Raw genomic sequence first — 25635 nt, 5'->3', positions numbered from 1 at the left:
AGATCAGTTGGTTTCATGGGTGTTCATTTTATTCAGAAACACTTCAGAGAAACCCATCAGAGCACTGATCCCAGTGCTATAAAGAAAACAGTTCTAGTAGTGATTTGTCTAACATGTAGTTGCTGTATTACTGTATATACAAAAAAGCATGTTTAAATAAAAGGAATGAAAATGTAGAGTATGGAACTCTGTACTCAATTGACAGTTTGAGTGGTGCAAAATGATCAGAAGCAGAGAGTTGTTGGGAAAACTAGATTGAGGAAGGATGCAGTTCAGTAGTTGCACTTACATAACTACTCAATGTAAAATTTGGGTTCATGGGAGAAGGTGGAGTAACGTCGTATCAGCAGTATGCTCGGTGTGCCGTGACCTGTCATTCAGCATAACTTAAGAGTTCACAAACAGGCCTAACTGTAAACACTGAATATTTGGAGTTAGAGGATGACTCCAGCACAGTAAGGAGATTCCAGGTCATAAATGTATGACTTGACAAGCCTAGGCTGAGACAGCCCATTGAGGAAATACTGGATTCACACAGTGACAATTCTATTTCCCAGTCATTTGGGAAACTTATTGACACTTTAGATGTGAATTACATGATAAGTCTGTTCTCAAAGATCCCCTCAGGTCTTTCTCAGACAGATATCAAGAGGGGATAGCATCCCTAAAACAGGGTTTAAGATGTGTTGCCATGTGATTTGGAGTGTTACTCAGATCTCCCCTTAATACTAAATAAGAAAAAAAAAAAGTCAAACAATAAAACTGATTGATATTAACATTCTCTCATCAACACAGAAGGCAAATATGAATAGGCAAGGCCAACTATACTGAACAAAGATATAAATGCCACAATTTCAAATATTCTCCTGAGTTACAGTTCATATAGGGAAATCAGTCAACTGAAATAAATTCATTAGGCCCTAATCTATAGATTTCACATGACTGGGCAGGGGTGCATACATGGGTGGAGCCACCCACTGGGGAGCCAGGCACAGCCAATCAGGGGCGGCAGCATAGCCTAGTGGTTAGAGCGTTGGACTAGTAGCCGAAAGGTTGCAAGTTCGAATCCCTGAGCTGACATGGTACAAATCTGTCGTTCTGCCCCTGAAAAGGCAGTTAACAACATTTGAGAACAACATTTGAGAGCAATACACTTGTGTTCCTAGGCCGTCATTGAAAATAAGAATTTGTTCTTAACTGACTTGCCTGGTTAAATAAAGGTAAAATCAGAATGAGTTTTTCCCCACAAAAGGGCTTTATTACACACAGAAATACTCTTCAGCGCCATGCTGTTTAATCAGCCTCTTGATATGTCAAGCCTGTCTTGTGGATGGATTATCTTGGCAAAGGATAAAATGCTCACTAACAGGGATGTAAACAAATGTGTGCACAACATTTGAGAGCAATACACTTTTTGTGCGTATGGAACATTTCTGAGATCTTTTATTTCAGCTCATGAAACCAACACTTCACGTTGCATTTATATTTTTGTTCAGTGTATAATTCTTCCCTTTGAATAGTATTGAGTTATATGAACCCAGTAAGAAAAAGTACAAAAATGTATGCACTCACTACTTAAACGTGAAAATAAAGTATCTGGACCAGTCCTTTTAACAAAAACAAAATCCAAATTTTTTTTAAACTGGTTAAAGTGCTAGTTGGGATAACTAAATATAATTCTTTAAATCCTCTTGCAGTCAGGTAAAGTAATGTGAGGTTATACTCCTGGGCCCATGGTCTCAGACTGACATCACTGCTGCTTACAGTTCTCCTTCTTCTCTTTGGATTTGGCGCATACAGATTTGTTGCTTTGCCTCTTGGTGGGCGGGATGAACGCTGGCTCCTCCATAAAATCATGGAAGCCGGAGTGAGGAGTGGGATGAGACTGGCAGGAGGATGTGCCTATAAGGAACAGGATGTTTTAGAACTGTTCATTACCTCTACATTATAAGCTACATGTTATGATGAGATGATCCGCGGTGTTGTTATTCCTACCAGAGATTGTCGGTCCTGCTCTGATGCCCTCCTTGCCTTGTCTACTGGCCTTGAAAGTTGGGTCCAGTTCCTCTGCAATGTTTCTGATTCTGATTGGCTGTTGTGATCTGGAAAGATATGAGTAGTTGGTTGAAATATAGAACTACTTTCATAGCCAAATCTACCACGACATGATTGCAGCCCACTCAATGGATATCAAAACCTCGAGCAATCGGGGCACAGGTCAAGGGTACTCGCTGTCTCCCCTGCTCTACTTGTTGGGGGCGGAGCCTCTGGCAGAGTTGATAAGGAGCAATCCAATTATTATGGGTGTTTCTGCAGGCGGCCTGCAGCACAAGATTTAGCTTTACGCGGATGATGTCTTGCTCTACATATCCAACCCTGAGAAATCCCTCCCATTTTAGACACAATTGCTCAGTATTGCAAGTTCAGGTTATAAGTTCAATTTGAACAAATCCACTGTCTGCCCTCTCAATATTACACTCACCAGCTCTATGAAAACACTATGTCCTTTCCAATGGAAGACACAGGGGTTTCAATACCTTGGGATCTTCATAACACCAGATCTGAATAGCCTTTTCAAGGAAAATTATTCCACTCCTGGATCTCCCTCCCAATTAGCTTAGTAGGAAGAATTAATGTCATCCGTATGAACATCCTCCCTAAACTGAGCTATTTATTTCAGATGCTCCCATGCTATCTCCCAGTTTCCTTTTTCAAAACAACTAACCAAAGCATCAACAAATTTATATGGGGCAATAAAAAAAAAAATCTAGGATCAAGTTCTCCACTATTGAAACCTGAATCTCAGGGTGGTCTTGCCCTTCCCTTCCTTCAATTGTACTACTGGTCTGCCCAAATCCGCAACATGCTAACATGGATCACAGACAGACAAGAGTCAACATGGATTCAGATAGAAGCCCAACCCTGTGGTTCATTGCCCCTTAATTATATTCATTAATAACTTTAGTGAAGTGGGCAACATAGCCAAAACCTTTGTGATTTACAGCACCCTACTAACGTGGAGGGACTGTCAGAAATACCTGGGCATTTCCTCCTAAATATGTTCTCACTCGCCTATAGTAGGCAACCCAGACTTGCCAAAAGCCCTGAGGGATGCCAACTTTAATCTTTGGCATACTCTAGGAATCAGGACCTTTTCAAACCTATTTCATCAGAAAACCACTACACTGAAATCCTTTCAAGAGCTCTGCAGTGAATTCAATGTGCCAAGATCCCTTTTTCTATACATCTTCAAATTAAACATGTAATTTCCTCATTTACTTCCAAGAGGAGGTTGAGAGCTCAGTTGAATGAAGTTGAAACCCTTCTTGTCACGGCACAATCCATTAAAGGCAAAATATCTTACATCTATAGACTCCTTTCTGAGAAAGGAGGCTCCTCCTTTACTCCTTTGAAAATAATCTGGGAAAAGGACCTTGGTCTGACTATCAGTGATGAGTTATGGGCGGAGGTTTGCAACAGGGTATACTGCGCCTCTACCAATGTAAAAATGATCCAATTACACATTTTTGTACAAATGTTATTATTACACTCCTTTAAGACTCCATAGAATGAAAACAGACATTTCTCCTAACTGTAAAAGATGTACCTCTGAAAGTAGAACCTATATGCATGTATTTTGGAGCTGTAGAGAGATTGCCAAAATCTGCTGCACAGAAAATAGATGTACAGTTTGATATGACCCGTGTATTTATCTTCTTAATGCCCAGCATTTGCTTATGACTATTACATACGTTGCTAATAAATGTATTCTTCCATTGTGGGCCTCCAATACCCCTCCTACATTTAAAATGTGGATTGACCAGATTGTTGACTTTCTTCCTCTTGAAAAGCACACGTATGACCTCTGCAAGAACAGCCCAAATTTCATAGACTCTGGTCTCTACTACACAACTATATTCAAATTGGACAGAGTGAATGGGGTGATTAGGGAAATTAGCAGATATGTTGTGTAAGGTGCTGTAAAATCTAAAAACTATTTAATTGCTGGTCGTCTCAGCTAAGGCTGGAAATAGCTAATAAGTACCGTGATAGTGCTCCTGCAAGTTTTATATTTTTTAAAATTATTATATAACAGATTTTTGTATTTTTTAAAATTATATATATATATATATATATATATATATAAAATATTATTATTTTAAGTCGGTCACATCTGAATGTGGAATGTGTTTTGTTGGTTGAAAAACAAGAACTTTAAATTGAATGTATTTTTTTATCTCTAGCAATTACTTTTTCAAAAGCCCCATACTTCTTCAGCAAATGATAAATCAGTCAGGTTCTGAGGAGGGCACTTCCAGCCTGGGGTTTCCCAGTGTTATACACACAGTGACTCACTGGGTTGTGGGTCTAGGGGCCTGATAGTCAGGAGAGCAGTCTTCAGTACGAGATGGAAGGTCATCTGAGCCCAGTCTCACCCGCTGCATCTGGACAGTAATTATAAACAATATTCCTATTGAACACATTTCAAAACAACAAGACAGACACTTCAAAAGTAGTGTCAATAGTTAACACTACGTAGGCAATGGCTCATTACAGTTTGTTTTATTCTTCCCCCAATCGCTTTGGTGTGGTACATTTTCACAACTTCGTATTAAACTCAAAACAGATCAAAAAGGCATGCATTTTAAAACTAAGCACATTTTCAATTGACTAAGTATAACATCCTCATCATAGTCACTTTTTCACTAAACTTAAAATCAGTTTAATCTAGAAACACATGTTTCACATTGCAATACATGTTCATAAAGTAATTCTTCCATAATGCAATGCTCACATTACTTTTGATAGGATCCTCTTCACATTTGTTAAAAATACATTTCACTAGGACTTAAGTGATTATCAATTAAGAGCAGTCGGATTAACGGTTTGGTAAACCTATAGATTGTAAACTGGTTTGTCTACTACACATAATGAAAATGGATATTTGTGAAGTATTAATATATTTCTAAACATTTGTAAAAACCTGTTTTAGCTTTGTTATTATGGGGTACGTAGATTGTAGTATTTAAAAAAAAATCAATTTTCTTTACATTTTTAACAATTATAAGGCTGTAACGAAACAAAAATATAGAAGTCAAGGGGTCTGAATACTTTCCGAAGGCACTGTATGTAACAAATGCATCCTCTAAACACGTGTCCAACATGCTTTACTAAAATTGCATTGGCCAATGCAGTACTGTAATATTAGTAGGGTATCCACCCAGTGGGTGAAAACGTGCTTAGGCACTTATTTCAGAACACCACTTGTATTTTTTGCATCATGATTACGAACGATGTCTTCAATGATCACACACACCTTTGATCAAACATGGGAGAAATGGAAACGTGGTCAGTCAATTTCAACAGGTAGTGCATTGCCTAATGTACTGTAGCATATTACATTCAAAAAGGGGCAGTTTTGAAACATGCATCTTGCATTTATTGCTAATGGATTAACTGGTTGTTAAAATAACTACATTGAGAAGATATCATTAAGTTGGTGACGATTAAAGCAATGTTCTTATAATCTTATACAGTGGAAGTCGGAAGTTTACCCCTCCAATTTTCTCAAATGATGTCAATTAGCCTATCAGAAGCTTCTAAAGCTATGACATAATTTCCTGGAATTTTCCAAGCTGTTTAAAGGCACAGTCAACATAGTGTATGTAAACTTCTGACCCACTGGAATTGTGATACAGTGAATTATAAGTAATTGTTGGACAATGACTTGTCTCCTGCACAAAGTAGAGGTCCTAACCGACTTGCCAAAACTACAGTTCATTAACAAGAAATTTGTGGAGTGGTTGAAAATCGAGTTTTAATGACTCCAACCTAAGTGTATGTAAACTTCCAACTTCAACTGTATTTTGGATCAATGGTGAAAGAGGTCTTCAAAATGAATGCACAATAAATACTTGTAACGCAGCAGTCTCATATTAACAAGTGTTAAATTCACCACACACACACGTGAAAATGGCACCACAAAGCGATTGAAACCCCCCCCCCAAAAAAACGCAGCAGCTACCCGTCTCTCTCCGGCAGTTCTCCTGTCATAGGGGTCAGCCAGGTCATGCGGTTCACGCTGTGACTCCGGGCCATCAAGGTCACGTGAACAACGCTTTGACTTCATTTCCTGCTTCTGCATGAAGCGGGCGATTTCCTGACAGAGGACACAGTGACCACAAAGTGTCATAATCACACCTTCGGCTTTGAAGGCAGCATTTTCTAATGGTTTTGCTAAGCCTATGATTTATCTGATTACTAGTGAGCTTGGGTGATAAAAAGTTCATACAAACTTGAGACTCCCTTAAAGAAACTGACTAAATCATTATATTTACTGCTGTACCTCCAAAACAACATCTTACCTCATCCTGGGCCACTTGTGCCACTCTGAAGTCTCCCGCTGGATAGGAATCGCATTGATAGTGGGAGGGACGGGCTGGAAGGCTCTGCAATGACAACACCAGAGAAGAATGGTTAACACTCAGCAACATAGTAGTATTCCGGGGAGCTGAAAGTACAGCCAGCAGGTGGCACTGTAGGTGTGGTATCCTTCCTGTCCCTTACCCTCCTCAGCAGCTTCTCCTCCTCCTGCAGCCTCCTGGCCAGCTCCTCATCCAGCAGCACCTGCTGCAGCTCCCCCAGGTCCAGACACGCCCCTTTCTCCGGCTGCAGTGCGGCTCCTGTGGGAGGAGAGACTTGGGTTCACGAAGATTTAGAGAAATAAGGGGTGTTATGGGAGTGATGCTGTGATGTGGTATGATAAAAGGTATATAGGTATATAAATAACAGACCCTGTGAAGATGAAGACAGACATGTAATTAGAGGAAAGAAACGATACAGCACATGCTGTTAGATCATTTCAAAAGATGAGGACAAAGAAGATGAAGGCTGGAGAGGGGTTGAAGAAGAGCAGCTGTTCTCTGAATAAAGGAAATCCAGGTTAAGATATTTCCCAGACCATCAGAATGACCAACAATACTACAGAGGAAATATCACACTTTTGAAAAAATACCCTTAATCAAAAGGGATAGTATAGTAGCTGCCTCCCTGCAGGTCTGCCTGTTCAGAGCACTGAGGTACCTGCAGCTCTGGGTGTTACCTGCTCTGTGGGTGTGCTTGGATCTGGCCCTGATGGAGGGCCCTCTGCTGCAGAAGCTTTGGCTGCGCTGGGAGACTTTCTGTGAGGGTGGGGGTCTCTCCTCCTCCTCGGAGTGGTACTGCTTATCCTCCTCATGCTGGTGTTCACTCTCACTCTTCACCCTGCACTCGCTATGGTAGTGCCTGTCGCCCCTGCCCTCCTCCCTCGCCTGGTCCCCACCTGAGCTGACCTTGTTTCTGGGGTCTCCACTACTCCTCCCCTCTCTCTCTCTGCTGAACAGCCTATCATCTCTACAGTGTTCATCATAGACCTCAGTCCCACTACTCCTCCCCTCTCTACTGAACAGCCTATCATCTCTACAGTGTTCATCATAGACCTCAGTCCCACTAGCCTCCTCTATGGTCAGGTTTTCATGGATTTTTTCTCTCTCCCCTTCATGACCACGGTGACAGAGGCTTTCTCTTTGTGAGGCACTCCTTTCCCTGACATCTCCATGGTAACTGGGCCTGTTGCAGATGGCCATTTGAAAAGCCCTCTGTGGTTGAGAGTTGTTACAGGCGATGGTATTTCCCCCATCATGCACCTGGCTGTCTCTGCCCTTACCCCTTGCCCGCTGTGACCGTGACCCCCCGTTGAAGCTTTGCCTCAAGGCCACACCCCGCTCTCTTAAGTCATGGGCAATCAGCTCCCAGACATTTCCTGCCCGCCTGCTGTCGCCATGGTAACTATGACAGCGTCTGCTGGTGTCGTCCTGGAAGCGGACTTGTTTCTTGTCGCTGGCCTCTCTGTGGGTCCAGCTCCTTCTGACCTCATCTCGGTCTCTATCCTGCACCCTTCTGGCAGGGTCACTAGTTCTTCCTCTGTAGTGCCGCTCCCTGCCATCCTCTGACCTGGGGTCCCTGTCATAACCCCAATCACGAGCTACCCTGGGATTCCTGTCCCAAATCCCATCCCTGCCCTGCAGACTCCCCCTTTCTTCCCTCTCTCCTCTGCCCCTCTCCCAAACCTTGCTATGGTCCTCTCTGAAGCGGTTATGGCGGCTGAGACTCCCGCTGCTTCTCTCTTGTGGCTGGTGCACAGGAGTCCTGTAACCACTAGGGGCATTGTTGAGACGTTTCTCCTGTCTACACGGCCGGGATGGAGGGAGGTGTTCAGGGAAAACAGTGTCTGTGTGCTCTGAGCCTTCATCACTCAGATAGTCAGGTGGAGGGCATTGGAGGTCATTTCTGATGCGTCTACGGGGATCCATGTGTCTATCATGTGATAATAGAGTTCTGTTATTCTGTCCTGCTGTCCTGTAGGGCTCAGACAGAGGCGCAACTGTAGAGTCTGACTGTGGCTGTGTGTTAGAGATAGAACCCTGCCACCTGCTGGTAGCAGGTTGATGGTGCAGCTCTTCTCCATGTATGGGGCTGGTGCTGAGAGCAGGCTGGTGTGGGCAAGGCGAGGCAGGGACGCTGGCACTGTCTTTAGTCAAGCCAAACACAAAAGCAGGTGAATGAGTGAGTGTTTGTGTTTTACATGTAGTGCAGGTGCAGTAAATGGTGCAAGACAGACTTGGGCTGCATGTGAAAATACAAGGAGCCATGCTAAATTAAATGCACTTTTTTTTAAACACGTCTTAACCCTATTGGGCCCAACAGAAGCATGTCATTAAATAATCATAAGATTATTTAGCTATAAGTGCACATTCAAATACAAGCTTGACAGACAAAACAACACATACAGTGCCATGGTCCATGTTATTAAGGAGATAGCTATAGCTGAGTGATTGCCAAAGGGATAAGGCTGACCATCTATGCTGCCAGGAGACCTGTGGGGTCAAGTGGATGCAGATGGGAATGACAGCAGTCAAGGATGCAGAGCAAAGCAGCGTTAGATTAGGGCCCAGCCTCCCCATGCAAGCGTTAGACTTTACCACACAGCATCTATGATCTACACCTACAACGCGGTCACAATGATCCAGGTGTGGAGGGCTTGATGGTTCGTCACTTTCAGCATTTGAAATTAGAAACAATGGGGTTTATTTAGTTTATTAAGATTTCAAGTTCCTCAGTGTCATATTTGGTCCTCGTTGTGATCATAAAAGAAAACAGCACGCACCCCAATCATGGCTTTGAAAAAAATCATTGAGAAGTAACAGAATTATCAGGAAAGGTCAGAATAACAGGCACCACCCAAAGTATGATTCAAACCAAAGCAATCAATCATTTAGACATGATTTCAGAAATAGAAGAAGCCACAGAAAGATAAAAAGGAACCCTAAAACAAGTGGCCTTGTCAACACAGGAGCCTTTTACACATTAAGTACACCGTTAGAGAAGACATTATTGGAATGGTTAGCAATATTTGGAAAGTGACAGTATCAGTTGATTCCCTTATACAAGATAAACAAAGTGTGGCCGTACCGTCACTGAGGCTCTCCTGCCTACTCCTCTCTCTGACCCTCAGCCCCTCCTCTTCCTGGATGCGTTTAGCCATTTCCTGTGGAAACAATGTTACCAAATGTCAATGGTCACATACACATGTTTAACAGATGTTGCAAAACGCCTGTGTCTATCGTTTCATCCATGGGACCAGAACTGTAACAATAAATTCAGTCAACACATGTCAATAAAATGAATAGTTTTGAGATTATAGAAACAAATGTCTTCAGCAGGTATCAAATATCAAAGTACATAAGAGTGATTTGAGGTCAATTCAGAGCAGAACAGACTCTTCACACACTCAGTTGCCATACGGAGTCAAAAATGTCAGCCAAGTATTACGGGTGAGGTTAACCAGGCCCTCTGCCAGTACGCGGGCAAATGTTGGCATCAACGACTGTGCTTCCTATTTAGCTTCCACCCATCTAGCCTTCATTCAAAAACCCTTTCCACTGATTTCCCTGTTTCCTGCCCATGAAGGAGGTCATTAATATGTACAGTACAGATTAGCACCACAAGGTGTCAGTATAATATTGCCCACAATCACCGTACAAAGACCGAAGCAATTACTCAAGATGGTAAAGCAAGCACGAGCAGTTAAGGACAGAATCTTCAAAGAAATCAGAATGAATGGTGAGTGATGTGAAGCATCCACAGAACAACATGGCTACAAGTGTACGATTATGACACAGATTAAGAACAATACCAAGAAGTATACTCTAAGTACAAACAAGGACCACAATGGTCCATGACTCAGTCTGGTGGTTCAGGGGGTTAACGCAAACAAACAGTAAATGACAAAACATGAACTCCACAGAACAACACAAATGTATCTTTGCCTTGTTCTGTGGAAATGAGAGCACTACAACTAAACAGTATTTATTATCATGGGTGGAAACCTGCAGCATGATAAACACTGAGGGCTAGCCGCTGTCATTGTATAGAGAGAGTCTGGGTGGCCTGCATTAGAAAGGCATTTGTCGACAGAGGAAGTGTTGAATGCAGAGTCACAGTAGGTCACTTTTCTCCATTATGAGTGAAATTGGGCAGGTCCACATTGGCCGCTCAGCACAAAACCAACTCTGGGTTAGCATGGTCCCAGTTCAGTTTGTGCCGTCTTACCTACTCTTATGGTCGATGTGGCAAGAAGACACAAATAGATCTAGGACCAGGCTCCTGGTGGCTTGGCGAGGCTGGTTATTTCAGGAAGGCCTGGGGGATGACTCAATGGAAAATAAATAGACCAGACCAGCAGACCAGAGACAGACCAACCTTTCATCTCCCCCTGCCTGCTGGGCAAGCAGAGACTGGGCTCTGGTCTGGAAAAAGTGCTAAGAGGACTGCTTCACTTTCACCCAACGCCTTGTCAACTGGTCATGCCAGAGACACCCTGTACAAGAGCAGCTCTAATAGACCTCCAGAGACCTGGGCTATGCCTTTATCCCCAGAGCCCTCCTGTAAGACAGACATCATCTATCCATTGTAATGAAGAAGCCCTGTATAAAATTACAGTGGGGCAAAAAAGTATTTAGTCAGCCACCAATTGTGCAAGTTCTCCCACTTAAAAAGATGAGGCCTGTAATTTTCATCATAGGTACACTTCAACTATGACCGACAAAATGAGAAAAAAAAAATCCAGAAAATCACATTGTAGGATTTTTAATGAATTTATTTGCAAATTACGGTGATTTCTGTCTCTAGGTGACACCTGTATTCAAGAGCATGTTGTGTCTCCACCGATGGTGGGCACAACAGACTCAACACTGATTATGTAAAGTAACGTCTAAGCTACACCATAGGAAACAAACAAAAGTTTATGCATTTTGAGAGATTTTTTTTATGTCTGCAAAAAAGGACAACAATCCCTGTCAGTATAACCTCTCGACACCACTTGTAGATCAAGCGCTGCAGGTTTAGAGGGTTCTCAGTTCAACATCTCTAATGACACAAGTGAAGTGTTAAGAAAGACCATACGAGCACAAAGCACTGTTCTTCTCGCTTGAGTCACAGAGCACTTTGCCAGCTCAGCGCTGCCAGCCTCAGCAGACAATTAGCAGCTTGACATGGCAGGTTAGCTCAGGAAGTGCCATGGGGATCTGGCATTTAGACTGACTGCACCGCCTGGTGCCTTCTGTTCTGCTGTGCAATTAAACAGTCAGCGGGGATACTAATATTTAATCAACACACAACATCAGCCAATCTTCCATAAAGGTGAATTTGCTTGGAGTGTGTTTGCTCATCATTATAATTAGCCAACACCGAGGCTTCTGAAAGTGATTTAGCACTATTAAATCCATGGAGTAAAGACTAAGCTTAGTCAAGTGATTCTACAGACGAGCAAAGACATTGACCTTTAGACATCAAGTCTTTAAAGAATTCATTAAAATTAACAAATTGCTGTCTTTTGGGGACTTGCAATAACCTTGTAACTGGAATATGTATACACAAAAAGGACTGGCAACATGAAAGACCACCACTTACAGCAACACTACTGTTCCTGGGCCAAGCCACTAAAAGATTTCCACCCTTCCCCTAGAATGATGGACACACCCACGGTCTGCTCTGACTTCACTCACTCTGAACAAGGATCCTTTATGAGAGTGAGGCATCTAAGCTTCATCTAAAAAGGGATAATCCAGCCCAAACCACTCATACCTATGATTTACAGTGGTAAATAACACTAATGTGACAACAAATTCTAATACAACACATAAGAGTACCACTCTCCATAGTTTCAACCACAGTGGTGGCTGCATCATGTTATGTGTATGCTTGTAATTGTTAAAGGATAATTCCACCCACTGCTGATGTCAAAAGGGCTTTATAAATAAATTTGATTAGTCCATTGTTGACATGGTCCCAAATCTTTTGTTTGTAAGCAATAACATTAAGATATGAAATTTTAAAAATATAGGAATCATTTGCGTATCATGCTTTTTGGATCATATGACGCAAAAAGCGCCATCATATGATGTAAACTACATTATATGGGTATCAAGTCTCCATCGTCGTATTGTGTACATTCCTGTCCCATGCGGACAGGAATGTATCTAACCTAAACGTAGCATGCGTAAAGGAGTATCCATCTGTGTCCGAGTCAGAAATCATGGTCATTGAATTAATTACCATGTCTCTGCACTGAACTCGGTTGAATATTTGCTTAATGAAAACTACAACTTCCTTCTGCCATGTTTCCCTTATAGTTTTGGACTTTTCTCTCGTGAATGATTTGATTTCTCTCTAGAAAACCAGTGTGCTGGCCTCAAAAAATCCCAAAATGAAAAGGTTCAATTACTTGAATTCCAATGTCGGTCAATTAGTTGTTTAACCTCTCTTGGGTAGAGGGCAGTATTTTCACCTCCGGATGAAAAGCGTTCCCAAAGTAAACTGCCTGTTACTCAGGCCCAGAAGCTAGGATATGCATATAATTGGTAGAGTTGGATAGAAAACACAAGATTGTCTAAAATGGTTCATATAATGTCTGAGTATAACAGAACTGATATGGCAGGCAAAACCCAGAGGACAAACCATCCAGGGATTGTTTTTTTTTAAATATTGTCATAGGATTTTCCAATTGTTTTCTATGGGATACCCTTATTATGAGCTGGCTACAGTTCCTATGGCTTCTACTAGATGTCAATCTTTAGAAATTGTTTGATGTTTCTCTTTTGAGAAATGAAGTAGTCCTATCCATTGTAAGTGTCACTCCAGGTGGACTCTACTGTTTTGATGCGCGCTTCACCTTGTTTTTATTCGGTATTAGAAACAGTTTACTCCGTCTTAAATTTTATCAACGTTTTAGGGTACCGGAGGTTGGATTAGGAATGTTGTTTGAAATGTTTGGACCAAGTTTACAGGTAAATTATTAGATACTTTGTAAGCATGTTGGGCGAGTTGAAACCGGTGTATTTTTAAATCAAAACGCGGCAACTAAATTGACATTATCGAACAAAAAGGCCCATTTGTGATATTTCTGGGACATTTGAGTGCCAACCTGCCCATATTAATAACCTCTCCAAAAAACACAATTTTGGTTAAATCGCTCAGCACTAGCTCTTTGAGACTTATCCAGAAACCTTTGGCTGTAATTGCTGCCAAAGGTGATTCTAACATGTACTGATTCAGGGGGTTGAATACATACCTAATCAAAACAGTGTTTTATTTATCATATTATCATAATATTATCTTTTACAAATGTTAGAATTTTTCACTTTGACATACGTTGAGTAGATTGTCATTTTTTGTCAACAATCAAATACATTTTAATTCAACTTTGTAACAACAAAATGTGGAAAAAGTAAAGGGGTGTGAATACTTTGAAGGCATTTACCCATTTTAGACAAAATATTTTACAAAGTGGTACAGATAAAGCCTCCTCATCCATCTAGCCTGTTTGTCATAATACTATCCTTCAGTGAGACAGTAAAAGGGATGGAGCATAATCTGGAGTGAATTACCAGGAAACTGTTCAACTTGTTATTCACGCTAAAAGCGCACAAGTTGTCTCTCTGGTGGCCTTTGACCCTGCTCAAATCTGAGTGGGCCCAGAGCAGCATTCAGCTCCACTGGGACCTAATTCATTACAGAGCCACATTATATATCAAGCTATTTGGACCCCACAGAACTGAAGTAGATACAGGAAGCTAGAGGAAATCCACTTGGATTACTGAGCAGTGAGTACACAATCAGTATTGTAGAGAACCACTAGGAACCGCCAGTCTCAAATCAAATCAGAAGGCATCTGCAGTTTACCTCGTCCTCCTGCTCCCTTCTCTGAGCCTCCTCATCAGCACATCTCAAGATCTCCTCCTGGATCATCCTGGCGTACTCAGAGTCCTCCTCCTGACTGTGTACACGGAGGGGACATGGGAGAGGGCTAATATTACTACCGAGAGATCAGACCACCCTGTGTTTCATATACAGTATAGTATGTACAACATGCTGCAAGCCATATGTACACTATGCCAGAGTACACATTTTAAAATGATGTAAGAAGTGTTTATGGAAACCGTCTAGATCAGTCGGGTCAAACTGCAGAGGGTCACAAATTATTTTCGGAGTTGTTGAGAAAGATGCATTACAAAAATAAAACATGTTGGAACAATTTTATTTTGATAAGAGGTTAAAATGTAATGAATGTAAGGTTATTTGTCGATGTAAAACTAGAAATGTGTATATTTTATGGTTGTGTCATTAGATTTGGAGTGGGGTCATGAAAACATAGGGTCCCCAGAAATTCTGGTGGAGAGAAAAAAAAAGGGTGTTCTCGCTGAAAAGTTTGAATACCGGTAAGTAGGTAAGTACAATAAATGCACAGACGTAATATGGAGAGGTAGTGTGTGTGTGGTTCAGTATCCTTGCAGGGACCAGAAGTCCTCACAAGGATGGTAAAACAAGGAAAATTCAGAGAATTGGGGACATTTCACCAGTCCCCACAAGGAAAAAGGCTATTTTAGGCTTAGGGGTTAGGGTTTGAATTAGGGTTAGGGGATAGATTTAGGAGTTAGGGAAAATAGTATTTTGAATGGGAATAAATGTTTTGGTCCCCACAGGGATAGAAAAACAAACGTGTGTGTGTGTGTGTGTGTGTGTGCGTGTGCGCACACATCGAGAGTATGAGGTGGAGAATGTGTGTGTGTGTGCATGCACATCGAGAGTATGAGGTGGAGAAGGTGTGTGTGTAAGTAATATTTATTTAAATCAGCACAGTGCCCTTACAGTTGTCTAGATGCCTGGCTCAGGAGGGCTCTGTGTTGAGCTCTCTGTTCCTCCTCCTCATTCTGCAGCCTCTTGGCAATGCGGATATCATTCTGCACCAGCTGGTTCTTCTGCATGTTGGTAGTGTAGTACTGCTCAACTGGCACAGAGGGGAACACAGGGTTACACGCAGACAGACAGAGTGGACCAACTACTACTGTAACTGACTCAGATTACTGTGAGGGACTGGGATTGATATGGTTGTACTTACTTTCCTGTTCCTGTAGGTTGTGTGCCAACGCTCCATCCTCTAGGACAGCAAAAACATGGCACACTGAAGGGGGAAAATGGCAGTTGGTCAAAAGCCATTTTAACATTTCAAATCACAAAACAAAAAAAAACATTTATTTTTACAAAAAAAGAACTTTATTTCCATGTCATAAAATGTGACCATATCTTTGGGGGGAAAAAATATGAGTTCTTTAATGAGAGAAAGACAAGTGACGTCAAATACCTCTATGCCATGTTTCGATGTACAGTAGATTCAATACTGAAAGAAACATAACACTGAAACTGCCACTGTGGTACAGTAACAAAAGACCTGACTGGTGCTGAATTGCGCTGGAAGGAGACAATGTAGTGGGCAGTTGCGTTTTTGGCACAGCAGTCCCTCAGACCACATCAATAGTCACCCATGACATCCTACACTGCCTGGTCCAATCACATGTTGTACTAAGAGGCCAACAGAAAGGGTACAAGTCATTACATAGACTACATCTAAACAGGCTATACAAACAAGCACTCCCTGTGTGTTTGGGTATGTCTATTATTGTAGTGTGATGGCCAGAGTCAAATGAGTTTCATGGCTGGAGCTGGAGGACTGCCCAGCGAGTCTCAGAGGAACACAGAGTCTGGAATTGTGCCAGCAGCTGCAGTGTAACTGTGCACCAGAGCAGACCACGCCAGACCTGACAATGTTGCGTGCTGTGTGTAGGGTCTGGGCCTCTGTCTCTACCATCACTCCTCCCTATAGCCACACACTAAAAAGGTTTGCCTCATGGCAGTGTGCTCACTCTTTTACACAAGCACCCAAAAAGAATACATAGTGAAGAAACAAAAATACATGCAAGAGATATTAAATTCTTAGATATGTAAAGTGTATTCATACTGAATAAAAATAGAAAAACACAACATGTAAAGTGTTGGTCCCATGTTTCATGAGGTGAAATAAATCATTCCACAGGTGCACGTTGTGGTGGGAACAATACAAATGTGTTGTCTGACACAACCTCACAATGCCAGATGTCTCAAGTTTTAAATGAAGCATGAAATTGGCATAATTACCGCAAGCATGTCCACCAGAGCTGTTGCCAGAAAATGTAATTTCTCTACCATAAGCCGCCTCCAACGTTGTTTTAGAGAAGTTAGCAGTATGTCCAACCGGCCTCTCAACCGTTGACAATGTGTCACCACACCAGCCCAGGACCTCCACATCAGTCTTCTTCACCTGCAGGATCATCTGAGACCAGCCACCCAGAAAGCTGATGAAACCGAGGAGTATCTGTCTGTAATAAAGCCCTTTTGTTGGGAAAAACTCATTCTGATTGGCTGGGCCTGGCTCCCCAGCGGGTTGGCCTAAGCCCTCCGAGAGACACCCACAGCTGTGTGCCCCTGCCCAGGCATGTGAAATCCATAGTTTAGGGCCTAATTCATTTTAATTGACTGATTTCCTTATATGAACTGTAACTCAGTAAAAATAATTGTTGCATTTATTATTTTTGTTCAGTATATAAAACAACTTTTTACATACTGTCTACCACAAAGACAACTCCAATGGACCCCAGGAAGAGTAGCTGCTGCTTTTGCAACAGCTAATGGGGATCCTAATAAAAATACCAAATGTATTTTACCTTTATTTAACTAGGCAAGTCAGTTAAGAAAAAATTCTTATTTTAAATGATAGCCTAGGAACAGTGGGTTAACTGACTTGTTCAAGGGCAGAAAGACAGATTTATCAAGTCAGCTCGGGGATTCGATCTTGCAACCTTTCGGTTACTAGTCCAATGCTCTAACCACTAAGCTCCAATAAATAAACACAACAAATAAATTGACAACTCGTAAATAGAATGAACCAAACCTGGTTTCTCACAAGTGTAGCCTAGGCTGTGCGCTCTGTAAACGATGTGTCCACTGACAATGATTATTGTAAGACTAACAATAATAAAATGCGTTACAGGAAATGACGTAACCAAACAAACATTGAAGACGGTACTACTGGTGTGCCAAGTTTTTATTTTTATTTTTTTAATCTTTCGTTCTGCCCCTGAGAAAGGCAGTTGACCCACTGTTCCCTGGGCGCCGAAGACGTGGATGTCAATTAAGGCAGCCCCCCCACACCTCTGACTAGGTATCCCCTTTTCCATTCCCCTCCTTTTTTCTTTGCAACTGCTCGAACAGCAGCCTATCGACCAAACAATCGACCAGTCGGCTAAATGGGGTCAGCCCTAAACAGCATGTCTGAGTCCTTCCTGAGGAGAGGCCAGTGTGTACAGATCTAGCTTTAGTGCCTGGTCCCTGGAGGTGCATGTTGGGGCCCCCACAGCAGCATGTAAAGACTCCCCAATTCAATCAAACTGCTGCATTATGGCCCGGCAGTGTTACACAGCGACAGCTCCCCCATCCCAGTGACTGAGATATACTGGCCACCTGCTGAACATAGTAATGCCCCAGATCAGATTACAACCAGATCGTTAACCATTCCCCCCAGTCCATAAGCTACCAGAAAGTTAGAGGGACAGGGAAAGAGAGAGACAGAGAGAGAAAGGGATACCAGATTTGCAGAGGAGAACTTTAGCGAGGAGGCTGGTTGTTGGTAATGGTTTTAGTGGAACACAACATTTGAAACTTTAGGTAGAAAAATGACCACTGTATTGCCCCTCCTTTGATCTAGTTTTAATAGACCAGTGGGTTGTTTACAGTTGCCCAAGGAGAGTAAACATCTGCCAGCAGTGTGTATTTGTAAAAAAACAAAAAAAAACTCTGGGGCTGACATGGTCAAGTCACTCTGGCAAAATAAACACTACATGCTTGACAGACAAATGGCTCCACCCCATAGCCAGTCACGTTCTCCTGTTCCTCAGTTCTGACAGTCTATCGGAGCTTTTACAGTCCTTTTTTCAAACACACACACCCATCAAATAGCCTACACTACAGATGTCATGAAAAGGAGTAATTTCTTTGAGCAGATTATGAAATTCCAATTAAAACACCCGCTCATCATCATCGACTGGGAGAGTCCCATGTTAACGGTCAATGATCAACACCCCTGTCTCTGTCTGTCTCCATGTATCCCTCTAGCTTGTCTCGAACTCTCCTTTAAAAATAGGTTAAGACTGATGCCGCCATTTCTCTGGTGAACTGTAGTAGCAGGGAAATGTTGCCCTGTAGTTACCTGCACTACACCCTGCTCTAATAATGCCATGTTACATTTTGGGTTTACACAAGCAGCCCAAGTTCAGTCAAATCGAGGATGTCTCCCTTTTTTCTTGTTCTGTAAACAGGGAAGGGAGGATGCCCACGACCCTGGGCCTTTCATACCATGCTCAAACCATGCTCCACAACAAAGAATGACGTTTCTAGTCGGTCAATTTAGGCCGGGATTCAATTAGATCTTGCTTTATTTAAAAAGATCATTTCCGATTGCACCGACATCTGCAGCATTCGCCGTGAAAATTGCCTTTAAAACGTGCATTGCCGACAAAGCATAATCAGATTGAATACCGGCCGTAGTCTTTTTGAAGGCAGCATGTAAAAGTGCTCAACAACACTGTAGGTCAAAGGTGACCACTCTCTCTGACACTAAGCCGACACACATTAAGTTTCACGATCACTGTGGAGGAATGCCAGTCTAAGTCTGGCCAGCATTCAGAGTTTAAGCCCAGCATTAACCCTCATCCAGACAGACAACACACACCTGCCATATGGCTAGAGAGACTTTACCACTAACTTGATCGACCAGCCGCCCTTGTGTCCAGACTGCCCATTGTGCCATGGAAGGAGTAGGATTAGTCCCTAATCTGGCTTGGAATCAGGACAGCTCAGGAGTTGAAGTCTTTTTCCAGGCCTCAACTCACTCAGAATTATATTGATGGGACACACGAGGAAAAAGTGCATCCATCTTGAAATACATTATTTGAATCCAAAAGCATCATGCTAAACAGAAGGCAGTGACAGCTCAACTCAGTTCCCTCAGGCCCTAGAGCAGTGGAGGTGGAAATGACTGGCGGGCTTCCTGGGTAGGTGTGTTAACCAACTTGTTTTCTGGAACTCATTCAACACTTAAACTATGCTCAAGTTCCACATCTAGGGGTGTGGATGGGGAGGGGCACACTGCATGACAGGGCTGGGAGGGAGTAGTCTGTGGTGACAACAAAAACAGAGCGAGGAGAATAGATTCAGCAGAAATATGTTGTTTACATTATCTTACAGGGGAGGGGATGTTAAGCTTCTTTACAAAGGCACTGACTTATAAAGCATGTTTCGTAAGAGGATAGGGAGTAAGAGATCAGGTGGAATTGGTAGTGGCACTTGAAGGAAGGACAAATTGGTGGGTAGGGGTTACCACGGTATCAAATTGTCAAGCATGAGGGAGTCAGGGGGAAGACATCCAGGGTTTCTGATAGATCCAACATTTGAAGAAGAGAGAAACAGGTTGATGAGGGTTCCAGACAGTAGCTGTTTTCCAAAGTCTGCTGATACAGCCTCTCCAGAGGAAGAGTCAGTAAAATGTTGAAGAGTAAAATGAAGAGTCAGAAGCAGGAAGCCATGACCTTTACGACCTCTGGGTAAAAAACAACCTCCCTTATCATGAATCTTCCTCCACCAGGGATGTCAATCATGCACTAGGAAAATGACTGGTGTTAAAACAATGAGTAAAGTGCAAATCTGTCCAACCAACCAAAAGTGAGAGGAAGCCACTGGTGAAACACACTTGGCTTTTATCTCCCCAGCCACTTGGCCTGTGGATGTGAAGTGGCTGGTTGACAAAAGAAGAGGGAGAGTGGGAGAAAGTGGAAAGGGGTTCTATTTTAGGCCAAATCACCCCCCACCTCACCACCGTTCCCTTCCTGGGCCCAGTTGCATAAAACATCTTTAGTGTTTCTCTTAAGGGTGTTGCACAGAGACCCTTAAACATTTCCTGAGGTAATTGCATAATTTAAGGGATTTTACAGTAGTTTAAAAGGCATGTATGGCAGAAAGAGTCTATGGTTACCATGGAGATGACCAGATTTACTGAATGAATGTCTCAATGAGAATGCTTTTATTTTGGGAGATCGCAAAATGAAGATAAAAAGTTACTAAAAGAAATGTTGTTTTCTCCTCAACTTGTTTCTTTTCATTTCTAGCATGTCACAGTAACTTACAGAGTAGGTAGCTACAGTAGCTAGCTTTGTAGCCATGGATTGTGCACCTTCCATTGTTTAGCAAAGCAGCTAGCATGCTGGTATACGTTTTCCTTTTGAAAACAGGGCAGAAGAAATCAATACTCAGTGCCACAAACATTGTTTACATTGATATCCATAATTAATGACACACTTAAGGGACCTCATGGGCACCCTTAACCTTTTTACTTAATTTAAAGGGAAAATTCACCTTTAAATGTTTTCTGCAACTGACTTTAAGTCAAGGAAACTTTGAGGGAAATTAACTTGATTTTTTTATGCAACCAGGCCTTGCTCTTTTTATTTATTTATAAACAATAAATTACCTTTATTTAACTAGGCAAGTCAGTTAAGAACAAATTCTTATTTTCAATGATGGCCTACCCAGACCAAACTTGGCCGACGCTGGGCCAATTGTGCGCTGCCCTATGGGGCTCCCAATCACGGCCAGATGTGATACAGCCTGGATTCGAACCAGGGACTGTAGTGACGATGCAGTGCCTTAGACCACTGCCTTTCGTCCCCCTCTATAAGTTTGAATGTTTTAACTAGAGTTGGGACCATCAGCTCCTGTGTGCTCAGACACTGTACGGTAAATATCAGTGTGGGCTAGAGCTGTCACAGAGCAGAGAGGAAAAGCGAGGGAGGGATGTATGGACTGGGAGAGAGAGTAACTGGGTCGTCACTAGTTGCCACAGCCACAAAGTCATAACCCCCCCTCGTCCATTTCTACAATTTCTCTCCTTAAAATGTGATTTTAAACCTGACCACACTGCTAACAGTATACCTAACCTTAAATTAAAACAAAAAAGCACAAGTTTGTTTTCATGAATTTTTAAAGTATAGCTAATTTCGACTTTGGCTGTGCTATATAGTGGAAAACAAGTAACTGGGATGGGGGTCAGAGGGGGGTGGGGGCCTTCCTTAGGGAGCTACATTCCTCCGATGAGGCAGACTATATCAGGAAAGCAGAGAAGAAAAAACAGGAACAGATAAGGGGGGAGTGAAAACAAAGCAAGTTGACTTGGCTGAACTTCTAGAATTGGGAAGGACAATTGGGACAGTGGGAACAGCACTTCAGGAAATGGAGGCAAAAGACAAACTAGCAGTAGGAAAGTAAATAACTTAACCCTTTTGAGTAAACCAAACTAAAACAATGAATGCATTCTGACAAATCATTTTGGTAAAAATGTATTGTGATGGTAAAGTTTAAAGTGATCAAACATCTTTGATTGCTGCTATTGTTTTAGCAAGTAGTGTAGTGGTGCAATAGAGTCTACAGTGGGCTTTGTTTGTCCACTGTTCTCTGCTTAATAAAGCATGGAAACGCTCTCTTACACACTGTGCCCATTGTCAATGGAAACAAGTACAGAAAGAGCAATTATCTCAACATCTATTGCTGTCCTGCTCATTAGTTAGCTTTTATGCAGAAATGCAAAAAAAAAAAAAGCTATGACCTACTACTGTCATTACAGTGTAAGAAAATACAAACCCATCGGTTGAAAACAGTAAGTTTGTATCAGTACTGCATTAAGTGCCAACAAAATAGTAGCAAGTTAAAAAAAAGCGAAGTTTGCTTAACAATACAGTGGGAGAGATCTAATATGCACCTAGCCAGTGGGGCGATCCTCCACCCTCAACTGCAGTGAGAGAGGGGAGAGAGGAGAGAGGAAGAGGGAGAGAGAGGGGGCTTTCTGGAATGGCCATCCCATTCCAGGCTCTTATCTTCAGGGCACAGGCCACTCGCTACAAAGCAGCCTTGGCATTGACAGCGTACAATCCTGCCTGCCTGTCTTGCTAAGACATCACGAGCACCTCTTATCCCAGATGGCCAAAAAGCAAAGCCCTTACTGGTGGAAGACAGAGAAGGACAAGGCCACAACTGAAACACAGGCTTCTGGGTAGCTAACAAACACCCACCTCCCTTCATGAAATCCCTCAGGAGTTCTACATAATGAGGGTCTGGCTTTTTTCCCCTCTTTTTTTCACAGTAATCCAAAGTCACAGACATTGGCCCATTATTTGAAGTGAGGGCGAGGTGGTATGGTCAGGGCATATGTAGCCTGGCCTGAAGTGTTTCACCTTTACTTCCACACACCCCTATTGACATGGCCAGTGAGTGTAGTTCTCTACTTGCCTTCCTGGACCCGTGGCAGGTGGGACTGGTCAATCTCCAGCTCTGTCATGGCTGCAGGAGGCCAGTCACAGTCTCATTGTCCTCAGTGCTGCCCACAGCAGTATCAGTACAGCAAGACCCTGGGAATGATGGATATATCATAAAGATAAGTGAGTCCAGTATCATAAAAAAAGGTTCAACAATGATCTGCCGTAGTAACTCTTACAGGAGACAACACACTTCACAGTAGGCACGTCAAGCAGTTGACTTTCATAGTCCTCAAAGCTTAATTTTTGCTTTACAGGTGTTTCTTTGGACAGACGACTACAGTAGAAGCACACATTACATCATTCCTATAGACTCTCCTATGTTTATGTTAAACATTCAAGTACTATTGTGAAGGTTGTTGACTGACATAAGCTGTTATGGTTGTTAGGTAAAGTCTAAACTCGAGACAATATTGTAACGTTTAACACTGTTACACATGTAATACTTACACTCTACTGAACAATAGTGAAAAGGTCGAGAAACGCGCACCTAAATGCAAAGGCTTTCTACAGCAGGATCGTTACGAGATGGACCCAATTCCATTCCAAAGGTAGTGTACAAAATTGTAATGGCATTTTTATTATGATAATGGCGACACAGACAATGTGCTCTTTGTCAAATTAATAAAAACATCAACAATGGTTTAATGCGTGTCTGTCAAGCTCATCAATCAATCGCTAAAAACATTCCCAACCTAAACAAACAAAACCTAAAGCTGTAGCCTACCTGTATCCGCAGCCCTGAATATCGTTTTTTCGCGCACACAAAAGCGCATTCAACAATAAACATGACAGTGAAGTATAAACTTTGAGATTCTGTCGAAGTTCCTTATTTTCCAGACACTTTATCCGCAGTTATCCTTTCATGTTCGCCATAGTCTCCGATACGTCTCGCAAACCTATTCCAGGCGTCTCGACCTAATACAACTATCTTTTTAGTTTATCAATGGAAACAAAGCCGTCAGTCTGGTAGTTTGATGGGAAGCCAGCGGGGACAAACTTAGCACACTATCTCTGCAAGTTGTTTGGCTCGTGGCACTAAACACTGGCAGGAGGAATCCTTGGGACGCCCTTAACCTCTCACCCTTAATTCCTAACTTTAACCCTTACCTAACCGTAACATTTACCTTAACCATTTTACATTTTCACCTCAACGGGGTTGCAAGTCCCATGGATTCCAGATAGCTTGGACCGTAGCACTAGACAACAGCCATGTATAGACAGCGTGCGGGATCCCGTTTTTTTTAACCTGTGCTCTCTCACAAACTCGTGCACGCACTTGTAAATATTTATATAGGCGCTTATTATCAAGATCATTTTTATTTTAGCATTATACAGACTTGTGTATGTAGCTGGGACTGAACACTACATCGTTTTAATAATTGTCTGTGATTGTCCAAAAAAAACGTTGCCACCAGTTATAAGATACAGGGGTTCCCTTCTAATTCAAAGTTCAAATTAACAGTTTAAAATAGGAATGATATTTTTACGCATTAAAGTTGAACAATGCATATTTGAATGAGGTATTTTATGCCGTCTGTTGGTGCTATCTAAAGACAACAAACTGTGGTCATGGGATGACAACATGGGTGACAAGTGAGTGGCCTGAGTTGTTTGTGGAACAGACAAGGTCAAAGGTCAGCCACACTGCCACATTTAGGGAACTGTTTAGCAACGTGTGGGGAGTGTTATACATCAAACATGAATGTGCATTCTTTATAAATACAATGTGTCAAGGGGATCTATTGGCCATAGTCTAGCATTTGATAGTATCCAGGCTACTCCATTAATATGTTAACAAATAAGCCTTGCTATTACCAGCCTCCATTTGAATCGCACCAGGTCATGTGCCATATCCTTATAGAAAATAAAGGAGACAATTATTTTGGTGGTGTGTGACACCCTCTTCTCAGCCTTTCCTCCCACCATTTCTCATCTGTTTCTCACACAATCATCAGCCATCTCTGGATATGGGTTTGTACTCCTTAATAGATGTAGATCTCTCTACTCTATACAACATTCAAGCCATTTCTCTTTTAAATCTCTTTTAAATTTGTCCTGTTGCTGCAAAGTCCTTAAATATTCCTCAGGTCAAAGTTGAGACCATCATCTGAGCCTTTTGCACTGGGACACAATCATTCCAATTTAAAACTAAATAGACTTTATTAAAACATGCTCTTTGAATGGCAATAGAACTGAGATGAATTAGATGGCCATTGACTTATACAGTCTGTAAATCACCAACAAACTAATTGTTTGGCCTTCCAACAGTAAAGTAAATGTCACCAGTCGCTTCCGTCACCCTCATTATCATACGAGAGGCCAGGGGACTGACGTCAGAGACCTCTAATAAAATGTCAAAAAAGGAGGACGTACGTCAGTACGTTTGTTGGGAAATGTTACCTTCTAATGAACACACCCCCACTTGTCTCTCCAGCGTCTCAGCCAATGGCTACGTCTGCCTATGTCTAGGCTTATTTGGTATTGACGCACACATAAAAAAGGTTTTATTGCAGGACTAGGCAAAAGTGAAAGCCCAAATATAACATCCTGCCAGAAGAAGGCCGTTGAACAGTTTGAGAATCAATCAAACTGATTAAATGACCCATGGCAAACCCTGCTCTGACTTAAACTGAATTCAAATGTCATCTGGGCCAATGGGCCTTCTGGAGGCGTATAAAATCCTTTATAGACACACAGTGCCTTCAGAAAGTATTCATACCCCTTGACTTATTCCACATTTTGTAGTGTTACAGCCTGAATTCAAAATGGATCAAATTGACTTTTTTTCTCATCCATATACACA

General features: G+C 42.1%; 1 protein-coding gene across 3 annotated transcripts; it reads right to left on the bottom strand.

Moving 5' to 3' along the window:
- Window positions 1-1425: 1425 nt before the first annotated feature.
- Window positions 1426-24052, bottom strand: LOC135528247 (trichohyalin-like). 3 transcript variants are annotated; one of them, XM_064957200.1, is made up of 13 exons: window positions 23957-24052; window positions 22804-22922; window positions 15497-15559; window positions 15247-15385; window positions 14281-14374; window positions 9511-9586; window positions 7103-8569; window positions 6568-6683; window positions 6366-6449; window positions 6026-6160; window positions 4357-4445; window positions 1996-2102; window positions 1426-1902 (listed from the first exon to the last, which is right to left on the bottom strand). In XM_064957200.1, exons 2-13 carry the CDS (start codon window positions 22850-22852, stop codon window positions 1751-1753), a joined length of 2571 nt encoding a protein of 856 aa, XP_064813272.1. In that variant the 5' UTR covers window positions 22853-22922; window positions 23957-24052; the 3' UTR covers window positions 1426-1750. The 3 variants fall into 3 exon arrangements, with proteins under 3 accessions (XP_064813272.1, XP_064813271.1, XP_064813270.1); XM_064957199.1 differs by lacking the exon at window positions 23957-24052 and adding an exon at window positions 23557-23950; XM_064957198.1 differs by lacking the exons at window positions 22804-22922; window positions 23957-24052 and adding an exon at window positions 16570-16791.
- Window positions 24053-25635: the final 1583 nt, after the last annotated feature.

This window comes from Oncorhynchus masou, chromosome 33 (assembly GCF_036934945.1).
Source record: "Oncorhynchus masou masou isolate Uvic2021 chromosome 33, UVic_Omas_1.1, whole genome shotgun sequence".
Lineage (NCBI taxonomy): Eukaryota > Metazoa > Chordata > Actinopteri > Salmoniformes > Salmonidae > Oncorhynchus > Oncorhynchus masou.
Note: the sequence above shows the minus strand (reverse complement) of the source record. Positions and strands in the feature narration are given on the sequence as shown.

Coding starts and splice junctions, on each gene's coding strand:
- LOC135528247 (XM_064957198.1), bottom strand. CDS start 16,744: ATGATCCTGCAGGTGAAGAAGACTGATGTGGAGGTCCTGGGCTGGTGT. Junction 6,450..6,567: donor AGGAGAAGCTGCTGAGGAGG/GTAAGGGACAGG, acceptor TTGTCATTGCAG/AGCCTTCCAGCCCGTCCCTC. Junction 2,103..4,356: donor GCCCCTAGACCCACAACCCA/GTGAGTCACTGT, acceptor ATATCTTTCCAG/ATCACAACAGCCAATCAGAA.